This window comes from Thermobia domestica, chromosome 4 (assembly GCF_964235325.1).
Source record: "Thermobia domestica chromosome 4, izTheDome1.hap1.1, whole genome shotgun sequence".
NCBI classification, from domain to species: domain Eukaryota; kingdom Metazoa; phylum Arthropoda; class Insecta; order Zygentoma; family Lepismatidae; genus Thermobia; species Thermobia domestica.
The window spans coordinates 290,229,694-290,254,915 of NC_137457.1; the positions used below are offsets into that span (position 1 = coordinate 290,229,694).

A 25,222-nucleotide genomic window follows, 5' to 3' on the forward strand; every position below is an offset into this window, starting at 1 on the left:
TCTTTTAACCTGCAAGGCAGTGATTCTCAGTGGGGTCCGCGGGACCTAGCCAAGGGGTCCTCGACTCCTAAAAATTGAAATGTGTTGTAATAAAATGGAACTCACAGCAATTATGAAATAAGTATTTTTAAGATTAAGAAACTGTAGCTGTGGGCAATACGAGTACAAAACAATAACTATTCATCATTTCCAGTGCTCAAGGATTTCATTGATTCTTCAAGTGAAAAACTCTCTGCTGAAATGCACAAAACACCTGTGGGACACTTGGGAGCATTAGTTGCAAGTTTTCGAGAATGTTTCCCTATCCCATAACCTGGTAATGGTTGAATTGAAACTCTTTTCGCTAATGTAGAATTCCATAACATACAAGATATGAAACTCTCTAACATAAAATAAGAACAGCCATTGGAACTATCCTGCGATACTTCATGGAAAAACGTTTTCGAAGAAAATGAACTGTGTAGCTTTTGATTGCGTGTGCGCTGTGAGTATGAAGAGTTGTCTAAAGAGGCATTGCAACATTTGATGCCTTTTCTTACCACTTACTTATGTGAGCAGACCTTTTATCTTCTCTTTGCAGTATTAAAACCTTAAAGTGAAATCGGACCTAAGATTGATGGTGACAAAATTTATTCCAGATTTCAATGCAATTATGGAAAAACACAAAGAATTTCATTCCTCACATTAATGACATCACATTTAAGAATTTATCAAGTGATTTTTTTTTTTTTTTTAAGAGCTTTTCAGTCTTGAAAGTTACTGTATTTTCAATTGAAATTTCGTTCACTAGGAAACAGTTATATATCTTTCGAATAAATTACTTATTGCATTATTTTTCTTGTCAGTGGTAATTTTAATTAGTATATTTTTTAATTCCATGTGAAATTTCAGATAGCATTGCAAGGAGGTCCTCAGATCACTTTCCGAATGAACAGGGGGTCCGCGTTATCGGAAAGTTTGAGAACCTCTGCTGCAAGGTATAGCTGTTAGATATTAAGCTAAAGATTTCATTTAATTTCCATAATGTTCTACTGTGTCACCATCTGCCAGACATGATCCTATAATTATTTCTTATATTTCTTCAAAATTAAATTGTGATTTGGGAATCCCTGGGTTTGATTATTATTATTTTTATTGTTATTTTATTTATATTTTTAATGCGTGCTTTGTCAGAGCACAGGCATAATGCTTGGCATTGAATTAAGAACGCAGTTCACTCAAAATATTTCAACGAATTCAAATGAAAAGGATGGTAGTTTATTGGTAAGAGTTACTTTACTCCCACATTTCGTTTTGGTTACTTTCTGGCTTATGTTCAACTAAACTTTCTGTTTCAGGGATCAAGGGTGTTGAAGCTTATATGCACTTTAAGGTATAAAATAATCTCTACTGCATTGTTTGTCTCATAAGTAAATGCATGTTTTCGGCGAAATAGTATATTTTGCCCCTTACTATGAGAATGAAATCGGTACTCATTCCTTGCTACCACCTCGCGATTTAATTAAATGTTTTAAAAGTTTTAAAAGCTCAATCCCTAACCTCATCGATAACTGCATGATCTCTCTCTCTGCAGTTCACACAAGACACTATAGAAATATCCTTAAACTTATCAAAAAGAAAACAAAACGTTCTTTCACAGCGTGAAGCTTACGGTTGTCACCATATATTTATAGAGTAGAGGACTTGTGTATCTTGTTCCGTAGCTCATTGGATCCGTGCAGAATTTCCATTTCCGCAACCCGCGACCGAATCTTCGTCCTACAACTTTTTTATTTTTTTATTTATTTATTTATTATTTTTTTTTTTCATTGATCAGGTAGAACTCCAGTAAAAAGAAACATATTATTACAGTTTAAGGTGCGATTTGATATTCTGCAAGTATTTATATATTTATTTATTGTCAAGCGAACAAGATGAAGTAGAATTTTACAAGGGTAAAACTGTTTTAGATTTGACTATTAATAAAAACTATGAATAAACTTACAGCTCAAAAATAGATTGAATACTCTTCAATTGTAGTCCATAATTAGCTATGGTCAAGGAGATGGATTTTAGTTGTTTTGTGCGTGGTCAGCACATTGGCTTCCATCATCTTTATTTCTGGAACTAAATATAACTAATTTTATTTTTCGTTTATATACAAATACTCACCTTTAGTTCTTAACGAAACAGAGAGCATAGAGCAAAATGTTACTATGGCATTGCATTTCGTTATATAAAGAAATGAAAAATGATACATTTATACTTGAAAATGTCGAAGGTAATATGACACATATTATGAACAATTCTATAATAGAATTAAGCAATGGTTTATAATAAAATAAACTGCAATGAAATGCAGGCTGTTTGAAGTTAGCAAAATATTTTTTTTAAAAGTATCTTACCACAGTCAGTTCTTACCCGTTGGGGTTGGAACAGACCCTATTATTATACTAGTATTGGGAAGCAGTGATGAAACTAGTTAAATTTCGTGACCTGGTAGCAGTCACATTCGTGTACCGGTATGACCGGAACAGACCTGGAGACGACGAAACGTCGTCATACACACGGAGAATTGATATGACACTTCCTCTGCTTTCTGCTTGTCTAGTGCTTAGCGCGTGCGTTTTTGGTTCTTGTAGTCTCGTGTTCGATTCCCGATAAGGGTCAATTAAAATTTTACTTTAACTAGAATTTACTTTCATTAATCCATCTCCTTTAGCCTAAAGGAATTAAACGTTGAGAAAAGTATATGGAAAAAAACGTTAAAGATTACACGTGAAAAAAGTCTGCTGTAGTGTTTTGTAAGCTATTGACAAAATAATAGAAAGACAGGAAAGAAAATCTCTTGAACTGAAACTGAACAATGTTTTAGCGTTCATGCTTAATTTGCTACTAGCGTGACATATTAAATTCAATGTAATATAAATATTACACAAAATTTGCTACTTGACTGTTGATAACATGAAAAATGATAGGTATTGTTAAACATTAAACATATTAAACATTTTTATATCAATTAATAGCTTAAATAAATAAATAACAAGACAGTAACAATACTAGTAATCTATATCTACATAGTATATAAATGAAAAATACGTTGTCTATCATAACGAAAAAAGGCTGAACCGTTTGAAATGAATTTTATTAACATAGTTAACATCTACCTCGGACTGGGTTGTTGTCACGCTATTTTTATTAAATTGCTCATCGTAACAGAGGACAGGGGATTAAAAATTTATGCCAAAAATAGAATATCTAACGTTTGTGAGATTAAACTTGATATATAAAAACCTTATTTAAAACGAGTATGCACGTGTCCGACCGTGTTTAAAACTTTCGGTATTAAGTGAAGAATAGGGGTAATTTGTATCATTTTTGCTCAATGTTTAAGAATCATGACATCGAGGTTGTGTCTTGTCATCATAACAAAACGGATAAAGCACTTGAAATTATCTTTTTAATATACTGTATTTTGCATTTGGTCCAGTCGGGTTTCTATAATTCATTAACATATATATCATAAGAGGAAGAGATGAAATTTGTGAGCCTTATTTTCAAATATGTGAGCCCATCTTCCGTTGTCCTTAAAAATCCACTTTTGAGGGGAAAAGGAGACAAGCTCTAAATACGCGGTCAATATATAAAAGTGACATCGTGATTGCCTGTCCGATCATCACGGGAAATCGAATGAACCGTTTGAAATGAATATTTGAATCATTTAGTACTTGGAAGAAAATGATTAGCTTATGTCAACTAGAAACTTCACAAACATATGATGAATTAATATTTTACTCGTAGTTAAAAATGGCTACTTTATTGGTTAAAGGGGAAAAAAAAAAACAAGGAAGACAAGCAGGAATCGAACCCAGGTCCCTGTGCACGTGAGTCGTAGATCTTTCTAACTGCCACGCCGTCACTTGATAACTTGACGCTTTCTCATACATGCATCGAGTTGGAAAAGGATAGCCCCGAAGCTTATTTACCAAAGTCTGCTTTCCCTTTGTTAGTTAACTCTCGCCGTGCTTTTCTCACGTTACTTTCATACAATACATGTTCTAAGCAAAGAAAGGAGTATTAAAAATATAAAGAAAGAGAGTTTCTGACAAATCTCTTATCATAGGAAGATGAAACTCGGCATTTATACTCCTCCTCACAAATCTGTGACCACCTGGTGCATCGTTTTCGGAAATTCCAACTCTAGCAAAGAAAGCAAGGCAACTGCTACAATATCTTAATTTCCCGTTTTGTGTTCGTAAACTAATCAAAGTGAGTAAGCATTTTAGCTGTTTAAAATAAATCTAGAAGATATTCAGCAATTGGATTCACTTGGATCTTTTTCATGTCACTTCGATTGATATGCTATTCTATTGGGGAAGAGGTTTGAATATTTCGCAAATAATATTTCCATAAACTTATTCTTCTAGTTCGAAGAATGAGCATTTCAACTAGTTCGTGTCTGGCCTTTAAAGATTGCTTCAGCCCATATTTTTAAACGAACTGTGTATTCTATTTTTTGATTTTTAAAAATATATTTACAGGTCTTTTAAACACGTATAAGGAACCTAGACAGCGGCGCAAATATGTCTTCGACATTGTTGGGGGGAGGGGGGGAACGAGTATGACCGTTCACATATTTTTTAAAGCGATGTTCAAAATATTTATGAAGTTGAAAAGCAATGCTGTGGAGGATAAAGGGAGCAGAATTGTCTTCAACATTGAGAGGTGGGCAGATTTGAGGCTTATTCTGGGGGACACCAATTTCATCTCACTTTCCTTTGTTGCAATCAAACTCAAATCATCACTTTTCTGGAAAAAAAAAAAAAAAAAAAAAAACTTCAAATCGGATTATTGGGAGGACAGTCCCCCTCAGTTCCTAGATTGGGGGGGACATGTCCCTCTTATTCCCCCGGGTTTGCTCCAGTGAACTTAGAAGCACAATTTTAGGAAGCTAAAAATCAATTTTAATTATGGGTCACAATAGTTCAGCGAGCGTTCAATTTTTATACGTAGATTTGTGATTTTAATCTATTTTGGGTTATGTGGAAATTGCTCCAAGCTTGGCTTGTTGATTAATTGAGACCTTTCACAGTTCACAAACCAATCATCTTACTGAAACTGATAGTTCTAAGACTGATTAGTTGGTTGATTGGGAGTGTAACATCCCTTTCAGCACCGAGACTATATGAGGCATGGTACTACAACTTAACTTGGGATCCCTAACTAAATGAACTCCCATCAGAAATCAATCTCTTGATAGGGTTGATTCCATAAATGTTACATTCTTTTCGTTCTCACGTGAGTATTCCCAAATAGAATATGACGTTCCAGAATACATACTGTCATTCCACTCGGTATGAACACTAGTTTATTAATCGTATTATCACTTAATAGTGGACATGATTTATTTTTTTCAACATACTGAAACATCTAATAATAAAAAAGAAATATACTAATATTGTTTCTTTTCTCTTCTCTGTTTTCACACTGACCAGTATTTTATTGATAACATTGTGTTTTAAAAGAACGAGTGTTCAGTTCACAGTTAAGACAGAGATAAGACAGCCACTTGAAAGCGCCTCAGGTTATATTTTGCTCTTTTGCTTAGTGGTTTGCTCTTCTGCCCTCAGGTTATATTGCACCAACCTGCTACTTTCATTTCAATTACTTGTATATTTAGTTTCGGATGTAAGTTTATTTTAAAATTTTATTAATGGAAAGAAATCTAAAACATCCTTACTTTTGATCTACCTAGGTAGAATCATACTTACAGCCTTATATTATTACCTTAAGGAAGAAGGAGAAAAAATCTAACAGAATGACACCATATATAAAACTCTAATACTACAAGTAATGGCTGTTGCTTTGACGAAAATTAAAAAAAAAAAAAAAGTAAATATTACAAACCATGGCTGTTCCTTCGACGAAAAGAAAAAAGGCACTTGACAAGGATTCGAACATGGATCAGTTGATTCGTAGAATAAAACGTTACCCACTACACCACACATTCAGGTGCTTGTTTTCGTGCTATACACTCTAAACATTCAGTTTATGATTTTTGTTTCTGCCGTCTTACCGTATAACAATATAACAGTTTCTCTGTTTTCCGTGCTTGTCACACTATTTGTGTTATTTGTTGTGTAAATTGCATTTGCAAACGTAATATGTTTCGTTGTTTTATCAGGATCCACAGCTTTAAAAGTTTTTAAGGTCAATTACATTAAGCGAACTGATTTTCCCGTATCTTCCACCGCTTCAAGGGGCAAAAGATACTATCCCGCGGAAAACATGCGTTTACTTATGAGAGACAATACAGTTTACAAATTATAATTGAGTAAATTAAGTTTTACTAACTACTAGCATGATGGTAATAAATCTGTTGCACAACAGCTAGTGTTACCGTGTATACTATTAAACTGGTACTATATAAGAGTCATGAGTGGGTGTATTCTTCACCCTTTAATCGGACTTTTAAAAAGTATTCGTGATGAGCTCCGAAAGTGAGGAACGTAAAACTGGAAATAAGTAAATGCTTGAGGCCCTGCAGTTTGATAATATTCTTTCTGTGCCATGCAAGTGTAATCTAGTACTCAGTTTAATTGCACTAATCTGTTTCAGCAATCTCAGTTGCCTTCGACAGTAGTTCTGGGAAACTCACATTTTTTTGACTTCTCACAGTTTTATTTTGCACCTTTTCATGTCCTTAGTTGAAAAATGATGATGAGTAAATCTTATATTTGAACAACTCTCCTATTGCTACTGCAAGTACGAGGGCCGTTCGGAAAGTAACCTCCAATTGGTTAAAAAAGAAACTCCAAAGTAAATAAGAAAAATTTATTATATACATCTGAAAACTACTGCTTTTCTGTAGTTTTCAACATAGTTTTCATAAATATTCAAGCATTTATCATATCTCTATACTAGCTTAGAAATCTCTATACTACTAACGCTGACCGTACTACTTCAGGTACAGTGACCAATCGGAGGTTATTTTCCGAACGTACCTCGTATTTTGCACCAGAACTTCTTTTGTAATCATATATATAATGCATAACTAGTATATTAGATCATATGTAGTTTCAAAAGAAGTTCAAGTGCGAAGTATTTGTAGTAGTAGATCGTTCAATAGAAACATTCTTCGGGTGTAAGGAATTTTCAACTAGACACACAAAGAAAGTGTAAAATAAAATTCTGGAAAGTGATAATAGAAAGAAAGAAAAAACTTTGATGAAAGTTTTCCAGAGCGGCTGACGAAATCAACTGAGATTGTTGAAGCAGTTGAATGTATTTGGAAGCAGTAAGTTTTGTTTTCTTTTCACTGATGGCTTTATGCATATTATTGTATTAAATATGTATTTATTTATTTTTAAGGAACGCCGACTGTTGAGAAAGTTGCCGACTCCTCTGTCGATGTAACTTTTCAAAATACTCCTAGTTCGAAGCACACTCTCTCAGAGTTATGCATGTCTCCAGTATCTCAAGGTAATAGCTTCGTCAGAAAACCTTCCTTGCCAAGAATGCATCACAAAATACCTCACAGGTGAGTATTCGCATGTTGCTGATGGTAGTTATTAGTAAAATTCCTTTCGTAATAATAATAATACATTTCATAGTATTAATATATTTACTATGCTTACATGGAGCTTATTTTTTTTTAAAAAAGTGCAATTTTGTTTCAATGAAATACCGTTAGTATAGGGATATGAGTCTGACTTCGGCTGTTTGAAAATGAAATAAAGACCAGCAGCTAGACGCGTATGATGCTATAATGTACGTAAAATAAACATTATTCTCTGCAAATAATATAGTACGAATTTTCAGGTGTATTAATATAGGTGTGTATATATAAGAGTAATAAATTCATTAATTCCTTGGATATTTTATCAAACGTAGACTGAGGCAAATTAATTACAATTAAATACAATATTTCAACGAACAAAAGTCGCTGCACGTCGTCCAAGTTAGAAGGACATCGCTCAAATTCGAAAAAAGGAGAGATACACATATTTGATTAATCTATCTACTTTGTCTCAGTGCAGAATTGGTTATCGGAGAAAGGACTGAAATGATATGAAGTCCATAACGCATAGGGGGTGACCTCCCAAAAAACTAGAGAATTCCTGAAGTATTTTATCGAAAGTAAATGTGGAAAATAAATAACAATCAAATACAATATTTCAACGAATAAAAATCATAATACATTATTCAAATTATAAGAACACTGTTAGAATTCGAAAGTAAAGATGGAGGGCGCGGTGGCTCAGTGGTAGAGCGTTCACCTCCGGTGCTTGGGGTCCGTGGTTCGATCCCAGCTCGCGCCGTGTGGACTTTGTGGTGGACAAACCGTGCTCGTGGGTTTTCTCGGGGTTCTCCCGTTTCCTCCCACTTTCTTCATTCCACCATTTCACTCATTTCTCATTATCATCGTCTCCTTTAGCCTAACCAGCATTACCGTGGGACGTTAAACTTAAAAATTTCATTTCAGTTTCATTTCGAAAGTAAAGATACACTTCTCTTATGAAAATTTTTGAGGAAACATGCAATTGTTAGTAGTGAATAAATTCTAAGAAGAACTGATATATTCTATTCAGAATAAATTTCAGAAAAGATACATTTCTATTCAAGCTCAAGAATTTAAATGGTAACTGGAAATCGACCAGCGAAATTTGGAATCGATCAGCAGGAACGGCATGTATCTAGGACGTGGTGTTTCAGAGACCTCATTGTCTCTCTGAAACAATGAGAAAGGAATTGACTACAAACTAGTAAACATAGCATTTTAATGCATACATTAGTATTATTTTATATGTCTTTATTGTCAACTTGTAAGGTATTATGTCAATATGAACCCCAGGGTTCCTACTGGTCAGAGAAGTCAGGAAAAATGATGCAGGTCAGAAAAACTCAGAGAAAATGACTGGAAATCAGGGAAAGTCAGTTAAATTTTGTAAATGAATGTATGAAAAGTATTGAATCAAGTAATTGATTATCAGACTTTAGTGGGTAGATATTAATGATAACAGTATAAAACGTTGTTCGGGTTTACATGGGAGGTAAGTGGTGTGTATTAGTACAAAATGGAAACAAGGCCTGATAGAATATTTATTCCTTATTTATATGTCAACGTCATCCAACACCTGTCATTAAAGTCAGGGAATTTCCTGGCAAAGGTCAGGGAGAAATCAGGAAAATATATATTTCTCCAGATCAGTAGGAACCCTGACATACTACTTCCGTAGAAATTATTACTAATACTTATAGCAATAGTTTTGAGTTTGTTAACAGTTAAACATCCGAATTTTCGGAACACCTTTGTGAAATTAACTGAGAGGAAAATGATTGAAATTAAGAAATGCAAACCAACAAAATGCTATTATTTATTTAAACATAGCAATAAAATTAGTCAAATTTTTCCCATCTATCACTAATATCTGCGTCAAACGAGCATGGATATTTATATAATTTTCGTCTATTTTAAATTGACATGCCTAATGTGTGACTTCAATATGGTAACACTTTTTTTCTTTCTTTCTGTTTTGTATCTCCACAGATTTAGTATAAAACTCAGCACAAAAGCAACCAAATGTAGTGCTTGTTTGGACAGCATCCATTTTGGACGCAGTGTCGCAATCTGTCATGAATGTCAAATTCACGCGCATCCAAAGGTAAGATATTGTATTATGTTGTTGTTATATATATACTTGGATGTAAAACAAAAGAATCTCTTATTGTTCGTATGTAGATATAAGATTTTCTTTCTTTCCTTTTTGATATTTTGTATTTTGCGTCCTTATGCAATGCCAAGTTCACGGAGGACAGGATTTACGGTGAACGTGGGGTCTAATCCGGGACTTGAATCTGGTGCAGTTATCGGATGCAAAGACCATTATGCAAGATCAACTTTCAATAATATAGGACATTTCCACCATGCACTTTGCCTCTATGAGAATTGGATTACAGAGTAACGCCACTTGTTCTGACAGATTAAGGATTAAATTACGTGGACTGGACATAGTGTTTTTCAGCTTTTTCCTTGTATGGTATCTAATGACATGTCTAACTAGCTGAAATGGAATATTGTAGTGATTACGTCAGTGCAGTTTGTGTGTGTGTCTGTTTCTTTGTAAAGTAAGTAAGTATATTTATTTAGTTAGTTATTTAGTAAGTAGGTAGGTAGGGACACACACAGAGACCAAACTATTGATAAAAAACGTGTAGTTCTCTTGAAAAGTATAGAATTTAGCATACATATATTAGTCCTTTCTGGAATATGGCAAAATCAAGATACAGTTGGTGGGTGGGTGTGTAAAGTGCGTTAAGTCAAAAATTAGTTTTTTAGAGAAATCGCATTTGAAAGTTCAGGCATAAATCCAAAATCCGGTTTTGGGAAAATGATTAGCTGTTGTAGCTCTTCATGTTAATAAAGACTGTTTTTTTGGATTTATGTCTGAAATCCAAAACCGGATTTTTTAAAATTTTATATCTGAACTTTCAAATGCGACTTCTCTAAAACATTTGACTTAATGCACTTTACACATCCACCCGCCAATTATAAGGCTTGAGTTTATATGCTCCATTCCTCACTTATCCTGGACAGGAAGACGACCAATCGAAAGCTGTATGAACGTTATCTTGCAAGAGACAATAGGATGTTTGTAGTGACTGGACGAAGCATGGGTATATCTGGAATGTGATCAAACCAAAGTCATTTCATATCGTTTCCGGATTCCAGAGGTACTGAATACGTGAATGTATTTAAAGTCTTTCACGTGGTTTTATGGTTGTTGGTGGTTACTACAATAAAGACAAACTTACGCTGCCCAGAGTGTATGTAAAGTTTAAAATCAATGTGCCTTAGTACCAGATGAACATTTCGACCGTCGCTGATATGTACTAGGACAAGACGTCTAGTCATAAACGGAGTCAGTAGTGACATACACGAAACGGAAATTAGTACAATCCCTTTTACATACATGTTTTGAAATTTCTTGATGCAAGCGTCATGGATTTTTATGGGTTCCCATTGTTGAAACTAGCATTGGGGCGTCGACAGCTGCGGATAGTCGACAATCTTTGGAAATTTTGTCAAGAGGAATGTAATGGGCTTGATCAAACTGTGCTTCGACGCAGTCTCCTTGAGTAGAGATTAAGATAGAGGGCGTTAGCTAATAAGCGCAGCGGTATTTCTTAAGCTGGTCAGGGTACCAAATTTGTTACTATAAACTTGGAATGGCCTGTAGATTATAGTGGTTTGGTGTATTTTTATTTCGCACTGACACTAAATATATTTTAAATTTTATTTTTCTAGTGTTCACAGCAACTGCCAGCTACGTGCGGACTCCCGAGTGCATACGCTCATCACTTCTCTCAGTCGAGACATGAGCCTGATGGAGCGAAGGAATCACAAACTAAAGAACTAGGTGGTGGACCATTCCAGATGCAAGGTTGGGTGAAGTTACCTAGGTAAGATCATTTGCAAAGAAATTCATGATTACACTTATGGTTAAAAAAAAAGAAAAACTAAGTAACTAACTCAATGGCCTATGGAACCCGGAGGTTCAATGTCGCGTTCACGAAAGCTCTCCACTGATCTCTGTCCTTAGCCAACTGGACCCAGTTTCTACTTTGTATTCCTATTTCTGCGAGATTCATCTTAATATTGTCCTCCCATCTGCATTTAGGTCTTCCTAATGGTCGTTTATCGATTGAATTTCCAGTTAAAATTTTGAAAGCGTTCCTACTTTCTTCATTCTGGCTACATGACCTACCCACCTGAGCCTCCTAGATTTGATGACCCTAACAATGTTTGGTAAACAGTATAAATTATATGGTTCCTTGTTATGAAGTTTCCGCCATTTCCCATTCCCGTTCTTCTTGGGTCCGAATATTCGTCTGAGGATCTGTTCTAAAATACTTTGTCTACGTTCTTCCCTCAGAGTAAACGACCATGTTTCGCGTTTGATATATTTTAAGCTTCAAATTCCTTGACAGAATTTGCAACGGCAAAAGATTTTGAAGTAAATAATAACACGACTTCCAAGAGTATAATTTTCAGCACCTTGAACAGGTTGTAGTCAAAAATACAGGATTATGTAAGATATCATTAACAGAACGTTGTGCAGCATCAGATTTCTGCTCGTCCACGAAAACTTTGTAAGTCGGTGTTATGCTAGCAGCCACAAATTATTATTAAGTGAACCTGACTTCTGTTTCTCAATGTTTCTACTTCGATATTTCTTGATACCATATCGAATAGTTTGAATGAAGCGGCGGACTACTTAGGTAAAATGCAAGTCACCACTCCTGAGTTCATTCAACCCGTCATGTTAAGATTTGTATATTTTCATAGAAGATAGAAATAGTATGAGCTATTTTAACATGTCGAAAAGCATTAACGGGTTGCTCAAAGAAGTTTACGTCAAGAGACACTGTTTGAATTCTCTCAAGCCTACGTTGTTTCGTCAGCTCAACAGAAGTGCTTTGGACAAGGTGTTTGGCTTGAGTCCCCTTGCTTTTTCTCAGCACGAGTTTGAGACCGTCCAGCGGAGTTGCAACGGATCTTTAGAGAAAGCTCCTCGTTAGTCTAGTGGCTAGCGCATATACTTTGATGCTCGTGGTCCTTGGCTCGATTTCTTATGTTGACAGTGCCAAAATTTAATTTCACTTTGATTTATTTTCATTAATCATCTGTCTTCTTTAGCCTAAAGGTCATAATCGAGGGACATTAAACAAATGTTTCATTGCATTTCCAGAAAAAAAAAGTATATAGCAATTAATGAAGTATAAAGTAAATTTCCTATAAGGAAATTAAATTCTATGTCATAATGTTAAAAATATCTAAGTTTCCTAAAATGAAGATTGAATGAAAACTAAATTCCTTTGGAAGAGGAAGGGAAACTTTGGAAGAGCACCTAATATATTTAGCCTTAGCCTAATATATTTAGCCTAAGGGGTGAAGTAGCCTTAGCCAACTCGCCGAAGGCTACTTTTAAATATTTTGTAAGTTAAAATTTACTAAGGAAATACAGCAACAGCTTTACTACGAAGCTACTTCTTAACAATTATATAGAAAGCTATTATAAACTTACGACGAAATTAATTTTGGTGCAACGCGAAATCGAATCAACTTATTTATATTCCAGTACAAGAGCATAGATAATAGATAAGAGGAAAATCTGCCGAATATTAAATTCCAAAGTAGCAGCGGCATCAAAGTAGAATTTATGCGAATCACATAAGCCAATAAGAACAGTATAATTTAATACTAGCTTTTTTAGTTTCCAAATGTCTTTGTTACATCTCTTTTCTGTGAGTTGATCATTAGTTTTTAATGAAATCAACGTAACCAACATAGGCAGGAACATATATTGAATACTTTCTGAGCAATTTAGCCATTTGCTAGTATTTTGTGTTGATACTAGAATCTCGCTCTTACTACTAATGTCAGTGCTTGAATTAATGGTCAGATGATGAACATTTTTGGACCCAACAGATCAACATTCACAGAAAACATATAATTTCAAATCTGAATCATTGGTTTAGACCAAGGTTTCTGAACCTGGGGTTGCGAGAGGGTTTCATGGGGTTGCGAAGATAAGAGGAGGAGATAAATAGAATTAGAATCTAATACCGGAAAATATTTTCAAATATTATTTTGAATTTTGTTCCGAAAGGTATATTTTTATTTTTACAATACGATTAAGTACAACAAAAAATAGGTCTACTAAACATTTTCAACAGGTGCAGAGTTGTTTAAAAATCAGTTTAAATGAAAGAAGTACGACATGAAACTAACACGAACTGCATATTGAAATAATTGAAATGCAATTAAAATTAAAATTGAACGAGATACATATGTGTGTGAGTAATTTTTTTTAATTATAGCAAGCTGGCCACATTGCAGGTTGACTTTTGGTGTGGGATTTTATTTGTTTCCTAAATTTTAAATGTAAACATCTTGCTTCTAACAGTTTTTGATGATACTGAACACATGCACAACAATGTACCAAATTTACAACAATATGAGGTAACTCAAAGTAGCGCCTCTCGAAAATTAAAATACTCAATAACTTTTTAAACAACTGTCCAAGTTTTTTTAAACCAAAATTAGAAATCACTTAAAAAAAAAAAAAAAAAGATCCAAAATTAAAAGTTATGAAGTTTTAAAATTTTCAAATGGCCTTCATTTTGAAACAGTATGGCGGATCAGATTCGTTTTTTGTAATATGAATGAACTGTCCAAATTTGGTTTTAATCCATTCGCTTTTGGGGAAGTTACTGTATCCACTATAGACAAGAAATGGATTCTACTATTATAGAAATATATGGATATTGTGAAATCTCTGCAGTAGGTATATTAAAAATCCTACACAAGCTTATTACAAACCAGAAATTATAAGGGGTCGCTGGCAAGAGGATGTAATAAAATGGGGCTCGTGATAGGAATTAGGTTGAAAACCACTGGTTTAAACAAATACCTCCCCTCGTAAGAACTGAACAAACTAAGAGCCAGGTCAGATCCAAATAAAAATAATTTTATTTACAAATTTATCTATATTCTTATTGTCATATTTAAGAAATAAATTGCTGAGGGGAGAAAGAATGTTAGTTAGCTTTTGTACTATAGTTCTTCATACGATTTATATGCTTTATTTTATTTTTATTCCAGGAAAAACCAAAGTGGTTGGGATAAAAAGTACTTGGTTCTTGAAGGTACTGTACTGTCTGTGTTTCAGACGGAATGCATCCAGCAGCAAAAACCTGAAATGCAATTTGATATGTGTCCGTCAGAGAGTGTGACTTCAGTTCTTAGTGCTGTACCGTATTCAGAGGTTGAACATACAGCCAAGAGCGATTTACCTTTTATCCTTAAGGTAAGGTTGAGTAATTGTTTTTCATTGTCAATAGTTATTAGTAGTACCTACTGATTGAAGCTATAGGGTACATATTCATAACAGATGTGACTTACTGGCAGCTGAATTTCTTTCCTTTAATTGAAATTTTCAGTCCACACGGAAGTCTTCTTTAGCAACGGTTTATACTACGTCACCTGACCCTGTCCTTTACGTCTCCCAAGTGTGGTTTCAGCTTTTTTTCACACAATATAAATACAAATTTTACACCAAATGTTACGTAAATTTCATTTCAATTTTTAATTATCACCTATTAACTGTCCATTTGCTAGTATGTGAAATGACTAGTTGTTCCAGTTCACAGTTATCTGTGGAATTCCATAACTTGTTCTTATTTGGTGCTACAATGAATGAAAATGAAAATAACTTAATTGTAGTACCAAATAAAAGCTAAGTAGAAATTCCATAAATAAACGTCAGTTGGAACAACTAGTTCTTTCGCATAACAAGAAGTGGATTGTTAAAATTACTGTTACTTTATAAAATGTAAGGTGCTACTTTCTAAGGGATTTAGTGGGTTAGTTAGCTTGAAATTATACTTATCTTAAACTATCCGTAATCGTAATGCACCACAAACCAAAATCATATGTTCACTCTTATAGAAACCTGAATTCTTCCAATTAATCGTATTCTTGTTCTTAAATCGGGGGCCACGGTGGCTCAGTGGTAGAGCGTTCCCCTCTGGTGCATGGGGTGTCGGGTTCAAACCCTGCTCCCGCCAAATGAACTTTGTGGTGAACAAACGCCGTGTGCGTGGGTTTTCTCGGAGTTCTCCCGTTTCCTCCCACTTTGTTCATTCCATCATTTCATTCATTTCTCATAATCACCGTCTCCTTTAGCCTAACCGGCATAACCGTGGGACGTAAAACACAGATTTTCTTGTTCTTAAATCCTTTGACAACAATCTCCCTTAAATCTTACTAATTCATATAATCTTTCTATTCTTCGTCCTTACGAGATATACTGTATCTTCGTTTCATCTTGTTTATCTTCACAACAATGACATTACTTGACAACCACAGACTAACTAACCTTACGCAACACAGCATGTATATTCTACCATAACATTTCTTACCAACAATTACAGTAACAGTTAAAATGTGATAATTAGAAATTGAAATAAAGTTACGGGTACTCGGTGTAAATTCTTTATTTTATAAACATACTACTTGGGTAACAGCTCATGCCATCCGCTAGTGACCGGTTGAACCACGTTCAGCCTAGCGGCAACCATGTGGTTAGGGTGGTGGTCCCTAGTAGGCGCATCAGGAGATTTTCTAGACCTAGTAGCCATCACGTCTTGTTTTCACGTGACTCCTCAGTTTTCCTCACGACGCTCTGTGGACGCCGAAAATTGGGAAGCACCAGCCGGGAATCGAACCCGGAACCACATGGACGTGAGTCCAACGCTTTTAACCACTACACTACGGTGTCCGTTCTTTATTTTATAGAAAAGCTAAAAAGCACAATTGAAGATGTAAAGGAAAGGTCCTGGTGACATAACGTCAACTGTTGCTGAAGAAGGTTTCGTCATGGATCGAAAATTTCAATTAAAAGAAGAAAATTTGAGGTATAAGGTAGATCACCTTTCTTGCTATTAGCAGCTTTTGTTACAGTTCATTAATAAAATTAGTTCGAATTAGAGTTGGATGAAAATAGGTGTAATTAAATTAATTAATATCAGTGTAGCCTTCCTGCAAGTAATGAAATGACTTTACCACACATACAGAAATCGTAAATCGTAGGTTTTCTCAATTGATTTTTAAAGTGGCATATCGTAGCTACTTGCAAAGGTAAATTTACAACTTAACTTTTTATTTGTATTCGTTTAGGTTAGTTAGTTACAAATTTACTGGTTACAAGATGTACCGATTGCAGTTTTGGAGCTCTGGATATTCTAGCTTCTAGCTACGAAACAACACTAGTTTTGACATAGAAGTGACTTTAAGAACATAAAAATTATTTTCTTTCTTTCTTTTGATATTGAGTTTTGCAAGATTTTTTTTTTTATTTATATATAACATATGCAAACTTAGGATTGGGTAAAATTTATTATATGCATAGAATTTCTTCTCTCTTGCATTGAACTGCGGTAAATAGACTTTATTGGTAATGTTCCATCTCACATTTTAAAAGCTACTAACAGTATAAATACTTAGTCAGTGCTAGTTCATAAATTGTTACTTGAACTCCTCCGTGGCTAAGCGGTTAGCGTACATGCCTTCGATTCCCGGCGGGAGCTCATGTGGTTCGGATTCCACGTTACAGAGTAGGTCAGCGTGTCATAATAGCCTCGCTGCTGAACGGGACGTTAACTCAATAAATTGTTACTTCAATGTTTGCACTTAAATTTCAGATTTCACAATGTTAATATATGCTATTGTATAAAAAAACAAAAGTGATTCGTTTGTCAACCCCTAGGCCATACTACTATAGCTAAAACATAAAATTGGGAAATAATACCCCTTTTGTCACGGAAGCAAGGACAGAAAAGATAATTTTTTAATATATATATATATATATATATATATCCTATGGGAAGTAAAGTGGAAACCAAATTTTTTTGCCAAGAGTAGAATATGTCACGTAGGGAGATAGAACTCGGCATTTACATTTTAAACTTCTCATTAAAAAAATGGAATATGTATTTCAGCGTTTTCGAACATTTCGTTTCTTAAGGAGGAAAGAGGAACCATTCCTGTAATCAAATTTGCGTTCGTTCTTAATGTGAGCATTTGTTTTTGCTGGAGGTGTAAAATTCGGTGAATTAAAAATAAGGGAATATGTGTATTAGCATTTCAACAAACTTACGCTTCTAAGTGAGAAATGAGGGGAAACTTCAATAATATATAAATGTATTTATTCAGAAAGCGCTCAAAATGAGGATTAGCGTCAGTTGGATGTGTAACATTCGAGTGTAATATTTTTATTAAGAAAGCGAACTCTTGTTGCAGCGTTTTCGAAATAATCGTGCATCTAAAGAGAAGCAACGTTTACGATGTTATACCTTCTGGTTTTATATTTATCACACCATATTGTTCCAGGTGCGAAAGACAGGCTCTTGTAGTAATTAGATTAATAAAAAATGTTACATTAGGTTTTTAATACTATCCATTAGTGTTTCAGCGAAAAACCACCAAACTAGAAACCATTTATTGCAATCAGAGAACTCGTTGCATTCACAGCTATCCGGGGGCCGCGGTGGCTCAGTGGTAGAGCGTTCACCTCTGGTGCTTGGGGTCCCGGGTTCGATCCCAGCCCCGCCAAGTGAACTTTGTGGTGGACAAACACCGTGTGCCTAAGTTTTGTTGGGGTTCTCTCGTTTCCTCCCACTTTCTTCATTCCACCAATCATCACCGTCTCCTTTAGCCTTACCGGCATAACCGTGGGACGTAAAACTCAACGATTTAATTTCATTTTCTACAGCTATCCCTTTTCTCTTTAAACTAGCACATTATCTATGAGCCATGAGAAGTTTTTTTTTTTTTTTTTTTAATTTAAATAATAGCAATAATAGCATAGTTTTATATACGGTATATTGTCACGGACGCTGTTCAACTTAATTATTAAACTTTTGTTCGTGATTATATATTTAGTTCATTACTCTTCAAATGACTTTCAATAAAACAGTTAAAAAATATTAAAAATTTGAAAGCTCAGTTGTAATTAGTCAATAAAGTCTTTATTTGTAAAAACTGCTATGTAATTCTGTCTTTAAACTTTTTTTCCAAGTAGTGACATCATCTACCTTTCATAAGTACTTACAATTTCACCACAAATTCAAAAAATTCATGACCTCAACTCAAGTCAAAAAACAAACTACTTTCCTTTCCTAAGTCAAAAGTAATTGCAACAACAATCTCAAGAACATCTTACTAACATTTTAGAGCCAATCTCACCGTTTAAAAAAACACAAAAGTGTATCACCTACAAAATTTCTATTTTACATCGTATATCTAAAATATGTACTCGTTTGATATTTGTCAGTGCCTAGTCATAAGTCAGTGCTTAAAAAGTTTCAACAAACAGAAATAAACGTAAAATTACTCGCATTAAAACCGTTCTCCCGAAGCTCTATTCTTTCATTTCATCATAAACAACAGGTTCATAATAGTAGTGTATAGTTTGTTTCTTCAACCGAAATGCAGTTCGTATATAAAGGATGCCGCCTTCTACGTATCGTGGCTCGTCCCATAAGTAACTAATCGTCCGCGGAACTTTGTGAAACTCCTCCGATAACTAAATGTCCAACCAGAACCCTCATTTCAAACAATTAACAGCCACTTGTCAAATCCATGTGGAGTCTTGGTAGCCAAAGTTCCAAACACTGTCCCTTCAGTTAGAGATTAGCAAAATGTGGAAGCCTGGGAGGTCATAATATTGGGAATGGGAAGAAAGATCAAACACAGTTGGTGCTTAGACATAGCAACCGCGCAAATGTCAAAAGAGGGTTGGAGGGAGGTAGGGATACTGTTGTAAAATTCTGTAGGCTTTCTTCAAAGACATTGCCGAACTGCACTCCTATTGAGTGAACACAGTATACAAATTATCAATGTATAAATTTCTTTAGAAAAAAAGATAGTTATTGCTATGACTACGATACCTCTCGCGTACGTCACGTTCTACGTTAATCATAAATAACACATAGCATAACTACATGGTGGAGGCTTACACTTCTGAATAAAAAGTTAGCTATATATTTAGAAACTCAATGACCAAACTCTTTGAGGCGATCGCATATATCAAGTGAAAGAAAAAAAATTGAATAAAGATAGGTCGAAAAAGCCTTCTTTTAGAGTTATCAACTGATCAAATGCGACACATCACGTCTTAAAACACCATGGCTTGAAAGCTATGTGATCTATCGTAAGTGGTCTAGAAATGACATAGGAACTAGTATGCGCTATATCTGAATATCCTGTTTTATAATCCTCTGGTACCGGCGAAACAAATTGTATAAAGGAAGTTGCGGTACTTGTTATTGAGCATTCGTTTGGCCGGTACCGGAGGATTCTGCGTGGATGCAAGCCACTTGTTCCGCCTATCTTAGATGTCTTGGTTTAATTATCTGAAATGTATTTGGTAAGGAGTACATGATGAAGAAGTCTACCTTACATAACTTTCTAATTATAAGTAATGATAATCAGTTCCTTTGTTGTTAAATGGCATTCACACTTACGAGTCGAGAGATCTGAATGCGATTTCAGGCAAGAATACATGTAGTTTGAATCGCAGTCTTGTGCAGACTTGGTGCTGAAAGGGAACTAAGTCCAAAGCAATCAATAATGTTTTCTCATTGTAGGTGGAAGTAAGTTCTGAAACCACTTGCTGGCCAGGAAGTAGTTTTTACATTATGACTTTAAGCTTCCCTGACAAACAAAGCTGGGTGAATGCATTGGAGCAGGCAGTACAGGATCATCAGAAGAAGCAGACATTAACGTCGAAAGAGAAATATAAAGGAACGGTATTGCTAGCTTTGGATAAAAGCAAGAAAATGGACATCAATTGTGCTTACATGCTAACCGAGCAGGTGAGAAACTTTGTGATAAAACACATTGTGTATAATAGTTCATCTATCATAAATAGTTGTTAAGGGAGAAAAAAAAATACTCTTACAGACTTTCCTAAAATACACATGACTTTTTTTTTTTTTTTTTTTTTTAACACTGCGAATATCAGAGAATAAGAGTTAACCCTTTTTAAATCAAGGGGTTTTAGAAAATCGGAATTTAGAATTTACTTAGGAAGCTTGTACAATCAGCACCAAAAGTTCTTTTCGTTTGGTGGAAGTTATTTTGGGAATAACGGTGGTAGGGCTGGAACGTACAACGGTGATATGGCTGGAACGTATAGAAAATTACATTCTTTTTAATGTACTGAAAACTATAGTCAAATTGTCCTTCCATTCTGAAGTTATTTACGAATCTAATTTCATCAAACAGAAAGAACTTTTGTCCTTGACTGTACCTGTATTACGTTAGGTTCATAATTCACACGTATTGTCTTTAGAATGTATCAACTTTCAAATGACACCGTACGCATGTCTCACGATGTATAAATTTTGGGATTTTTTAAAAAATAAAATTTAAGGGCCCCAAGTTCAGATAGCTGCACGAAATATACCTTGACATATATTGCACGTCCTAGTATGGTAAAATAATAATAATAATAATAAATGCCAACCCTCCCGGGCTTTTTTTGAAAACAACCGGGGGTTAATTGAAATTTCGAATTCTCTTAAGTTTCTTTAGACAAAAATGTTTAATTTATATATGAAGATAATGACATTGTTATTATATTCACTGGTAGATAAAGACTCGTTCAAGATTTGACACTTATGAAACAAGTTCGCGCACATTGAGAACTTCTCGTCACTAGTTTTCTTACAGTTAGTTTAAACTATGACACTAATTGTGATTTTTTTTTAAGAGTATTTAGAGTGTATCAAGGTAAAAATCAAATTGGAAATCAACTGTAGCTATCATTGTACCACAATCGTTACCACTCATGCTTTCCTGTTCCGTATTTAGTCCTGAATTTTTAATTATAATGCAAGAAGCCTCAAAAATACTTCTCTCATAAGTGAAGAAGACCTAAATAAAATCTTCATTTCCTGGATGATGATGTGCTTGAAGTCCTGATGCAGTAACATGTCATCTTTAGTTAGTTTAACTGACATTTTCTTTTATTCTGGTACCAATATTTATTTTGTTCATCGCAGTATATGAGTCATTATATACATTGCGCTTGATATACTGTACATCACTCACACAAATAAGATGTATAGTTTAAAGCTAAGTTTCAAATCGCGTTTCTTAGGTAACTTGTAATCCAGTGTTGAACTAGAGGAAAAGAAACTAATTTTGAGTCCGTTTTTTCTGTTTTTTTCTTCTTTTTTTTTCTTTAACATAAGTTTTGTGTGGGCACACTAATGCGTTCTTTCCATACTGATCTAATCACATTTATTTTTGAAGCCAAGTGGGAAAATGAACTCAATTTCTTTAACTAAAATATCTTCTAACCAGGAGGACTTATCCTTGTGGTCGTGAAAAAGGAATTTTCGTGAATCTCTGGGCCTAAAGATGGGAGACTAACTAACTCTATGGCCTATGGAACCCCTAGGTTCAATGCCGCGTTCACAAAAGCTCTCCACTGACTTCTATCCTTAGCCAGTTGGATCAAGTTTCTACTTGTATTCCTATTTCTGCGAGATCCATCTTAATATTGTCCTTCTATTTGCGCCTTTGTCCCCCTAGTGGTCGTTTTCCGATTGGAGGGTGGGAGACACTCTTCTTCCGAAACATATCGCCGATCTTTTATTAATTTGTGTTTTGATAGAATACTGAAATGAGTTTTATATCCTTAAATTCTTCACTGGTGATTTTTTCGTAGAATTATATCCTATAGTTTTTGAGTTAATTAAAGTAAAACCTAGATTTACATACAATCTGTTATTTTGTTAATTTTAACACTAGCATGTGGTAAATCTTACGTTATCCAAAGTATCTGAGTCCAAAATGTAGATGAATTCGCATACATGAAAATATGGGATCCTTCAACTTGTTTAACAAAATATAAATTTAGTTTATCATTAATATTTGGCTATATAACTCCATCATAATTAAGGGGCCGCGGTAGCTCAGTGGTAGAGCGTTCACTTCTGGTGCTTGGGGTCCCGGGTTCGATCCCAGCCCCCGCCAAGTGAACTTTGTGGTGGACAAACACCGTGTGCGTGGGTTTTCTCGGGGTTCTCCCGTTTCCTCCCACTTTCTTTATTCCACCATTTCATTCATTACTCATCATCACCGTCTCCTTTAACCTAACCGGCATAACCATGGGACGTAAAACTCAAAGATTTCATTTCATTTTCCATCATAATTAAAGTACAGCTGTCAACAAGATCATTTCGTCGATCAGAGATTACAAAATCTATTTTGTATACATGTGCTAAGTGGTGTATATCAGCAGCAACGTAACAGTAATGGTTCATATATTGGAATGCTGACTTGACTACTTTCTGGTGCTTCTTCTTTATATTACCTCTTTCCATCTACAAACTTTTAATATGTAATTTTTAAACATTATTCCCCGAGAAAGCGTCTTAACATTCTGAATGTTGAAGGAGGTAGCCCTGTGTACGTGAGGAAAGCTTAACAAGGTAAGTTGTTATGTTTGGGTAGTATTGCTCTTCTGCACAACCATAACTATAGTTGGTTAGTAGTTTATACGCACCTGGTATTAAAAATCTTTTTTCATTTTAGGTTGGCTCGCCATAACTTTATACTGGTTCATTAAGTTAAGAATACGTTATCAATTAACTTATATGAAATGGTAATTTTTGGATACTTTTGCTTGTATTAAACTAGCAGCTGTGTATCGTTTAAGACGGAGCGAGCAAAGTTAGCTCAAGATCAATACAAATGTAACATTAATAATTTGAAACTTCGTTGGTACTTAAACTTTTTCTTATTTATTTATTTCCTCCTCAGTTTTATAATTTCTCATGCGCTTTTTTCCCTTTCTTGCAGATTCTACTTATTGGAACAGAGAGCGGATTGTACTCTGTAAAAACTCATAAAGACAAACAAAATCCTGTGAAACTCTGTGGAATTGGCTGTGTATATCAAATTGCTCCCGTTAAAAACATTGGACTTGTAATAATGTTAGCGGGTAAGGCAATGCATTAATTTTTAATTTTATAAAGTTCATATATAAATGTAGTGCTTTTTGAACAACTGTACATTCCTACTTACACAAAGTAGCAATTGGGAACGCTTTGGCTCAATGGTAAAGCGCTTACCTGTAATGCGGATATTTTTTATATCTCCCAGATCATGTGCACTATGGTAGGCAGCATAGTAAAGGTTTGTTTTCGTGAAATTTCTTTTTGCCATGGAGTGTGCTTTTATATAGTTCAGTTTGCAATTATCATCCATTTTCTTTAATCTATAGACTATACCACAGAATCTTCTCCATGTGGAGGCGATTTTTTATTATTATTATTGTTATTATTATTATTATTCCATCATAGTATTTTTTCCAGGAGGAACAAAAAACATTATTATATTGGATGTTTTTGTATGGAAGTACATTTTTGTAGTTCGTCTCATTAACTATGTTCCTTGTTGTTCTTCTCAAAGTTCCCAGCTGAGTGAAACAAATATATTACCGTGAAAAAATATGTATATATGTCTGTGGACGTGGAATGTTTATTAATTCTGGTCCTCCGTTTGAAATATTCTTAAGTACCGTCACATGTTCAAGGTGTGAATAATTGATTACATTTAAATGTGCTAATGTAAATGAAAAACGTGAAACTATTTATGTCGGAAATTCTTGTCTCCGCCCCTAAGCAAATCCTGAAATGACGCCACTGTATTGTGTTATTATAATGTAGAATAATTGTTGTGATTTTCTTATTATTGTGATATTACTAGAGATGGGGGAGGGGGAAACCCAGTGGGGGAAAACTATATTTTGGATTTAAACTTGTATTCTTTCCCAAATCGTATTTTCCTACCCAGAAAATGAGTTTTTATTAATAAAGCAAAAATACGATATTTTTAGATGATGATTATTGATTTTAATTTTCAGTGTAACCTATGTCAATTTTAGTCGCCTAACTTCTTTGAATATGGTGATACTGGAAACGTTATTTACTTACGCAAGAGGTGAAAGCTTGTCTGACTGTGTAGTCAGTGTCAATTCTATTGCTGATGTTTGATAAACATTTAGCTCTAAGAATGGAACAGCGATATCTGGAAAGTGTACACAGAGCAAGGAAGTAAATCGGTGGAATGTAAATCCTGCCAAAAGACCTACAAGTTGCAAATATGGAGAAAATGTCAGTCCATATATTAAAGTGTTCCGATTGTGGTACAACTACCTTAACTGACTCAAGCAGAAAACAAGTCACTGGGCGGATATGAGAAGAGCGTGAGACAAGGGTAAAGAAGAAATATTACGGTACTCTTCCAAAACCGAACAAAGATTTTATACTGTTGTAGAAAGTAGTTAGTATTTTTTTTTTCTTTCTTTTTGCAGCTTACTGCTAATATTGTCCATATATAAAAAATATATATATATGGTAATACGAAGTTAACCAAAAACTTCGTCTGGACCTTTATGGGACTCCATCTTCCAGAAGGATAACGTACGTCCCCATCCTATGAGGATAACCTAATGTGCTGTACTCAGTATATACCTCTGATCTTGTACGCCTCCAAATGTACACAATATCGAGCCTGAGGGGTACAGCGCCTGGCCAGAGAAGATAAAATGAAATCATGAGAAGTACCTTCAATTAGATTATTCTGGTATGGACATGCTAA

General features: G+C 34.7%; 1 protein-coding gene across 5 annotated transcripts in view; it reads left to right on the forward strand.

Annotated features, from left to right (window-relative positions):
• sti (citron rho-interacting kinase sticky) overlaps positions 1–25,222 on the forward strand; it is a 247,607-nt gene that overhangs the window by 130,871 nt on the left and 91,514 nt on the right. For all 5 annotated transcript variants that reach the window (XM_081756122.1, XM_081756119.1, XM_081756118.1 and 2 more), the window contains exons 26-31: positions 7,351–7,519; positions 9,530–9,644; positions 11,288–11,442; positions 14,648–14,852; positions 20,194–20,421; positions 23,420–23,561. In XM_081756122.1, the coding sequence (XP_081612248.1) occupies positions 7,351–7,519; positions 9,530–9,644; positions 11,288–11,442; positions 14,648–14,852; positions 20,194–20,421; positions 23,420–23,561 (1,014 nt within the window). The remainder of the gene's footprint in view (positions 1–7,350; positions 7,520–9,529; positions 9,645–11,287; positions 11,443–14,647; positions 14,853–20,193; positions 20,422–23,419; positions 23,562–25,222) is intronic.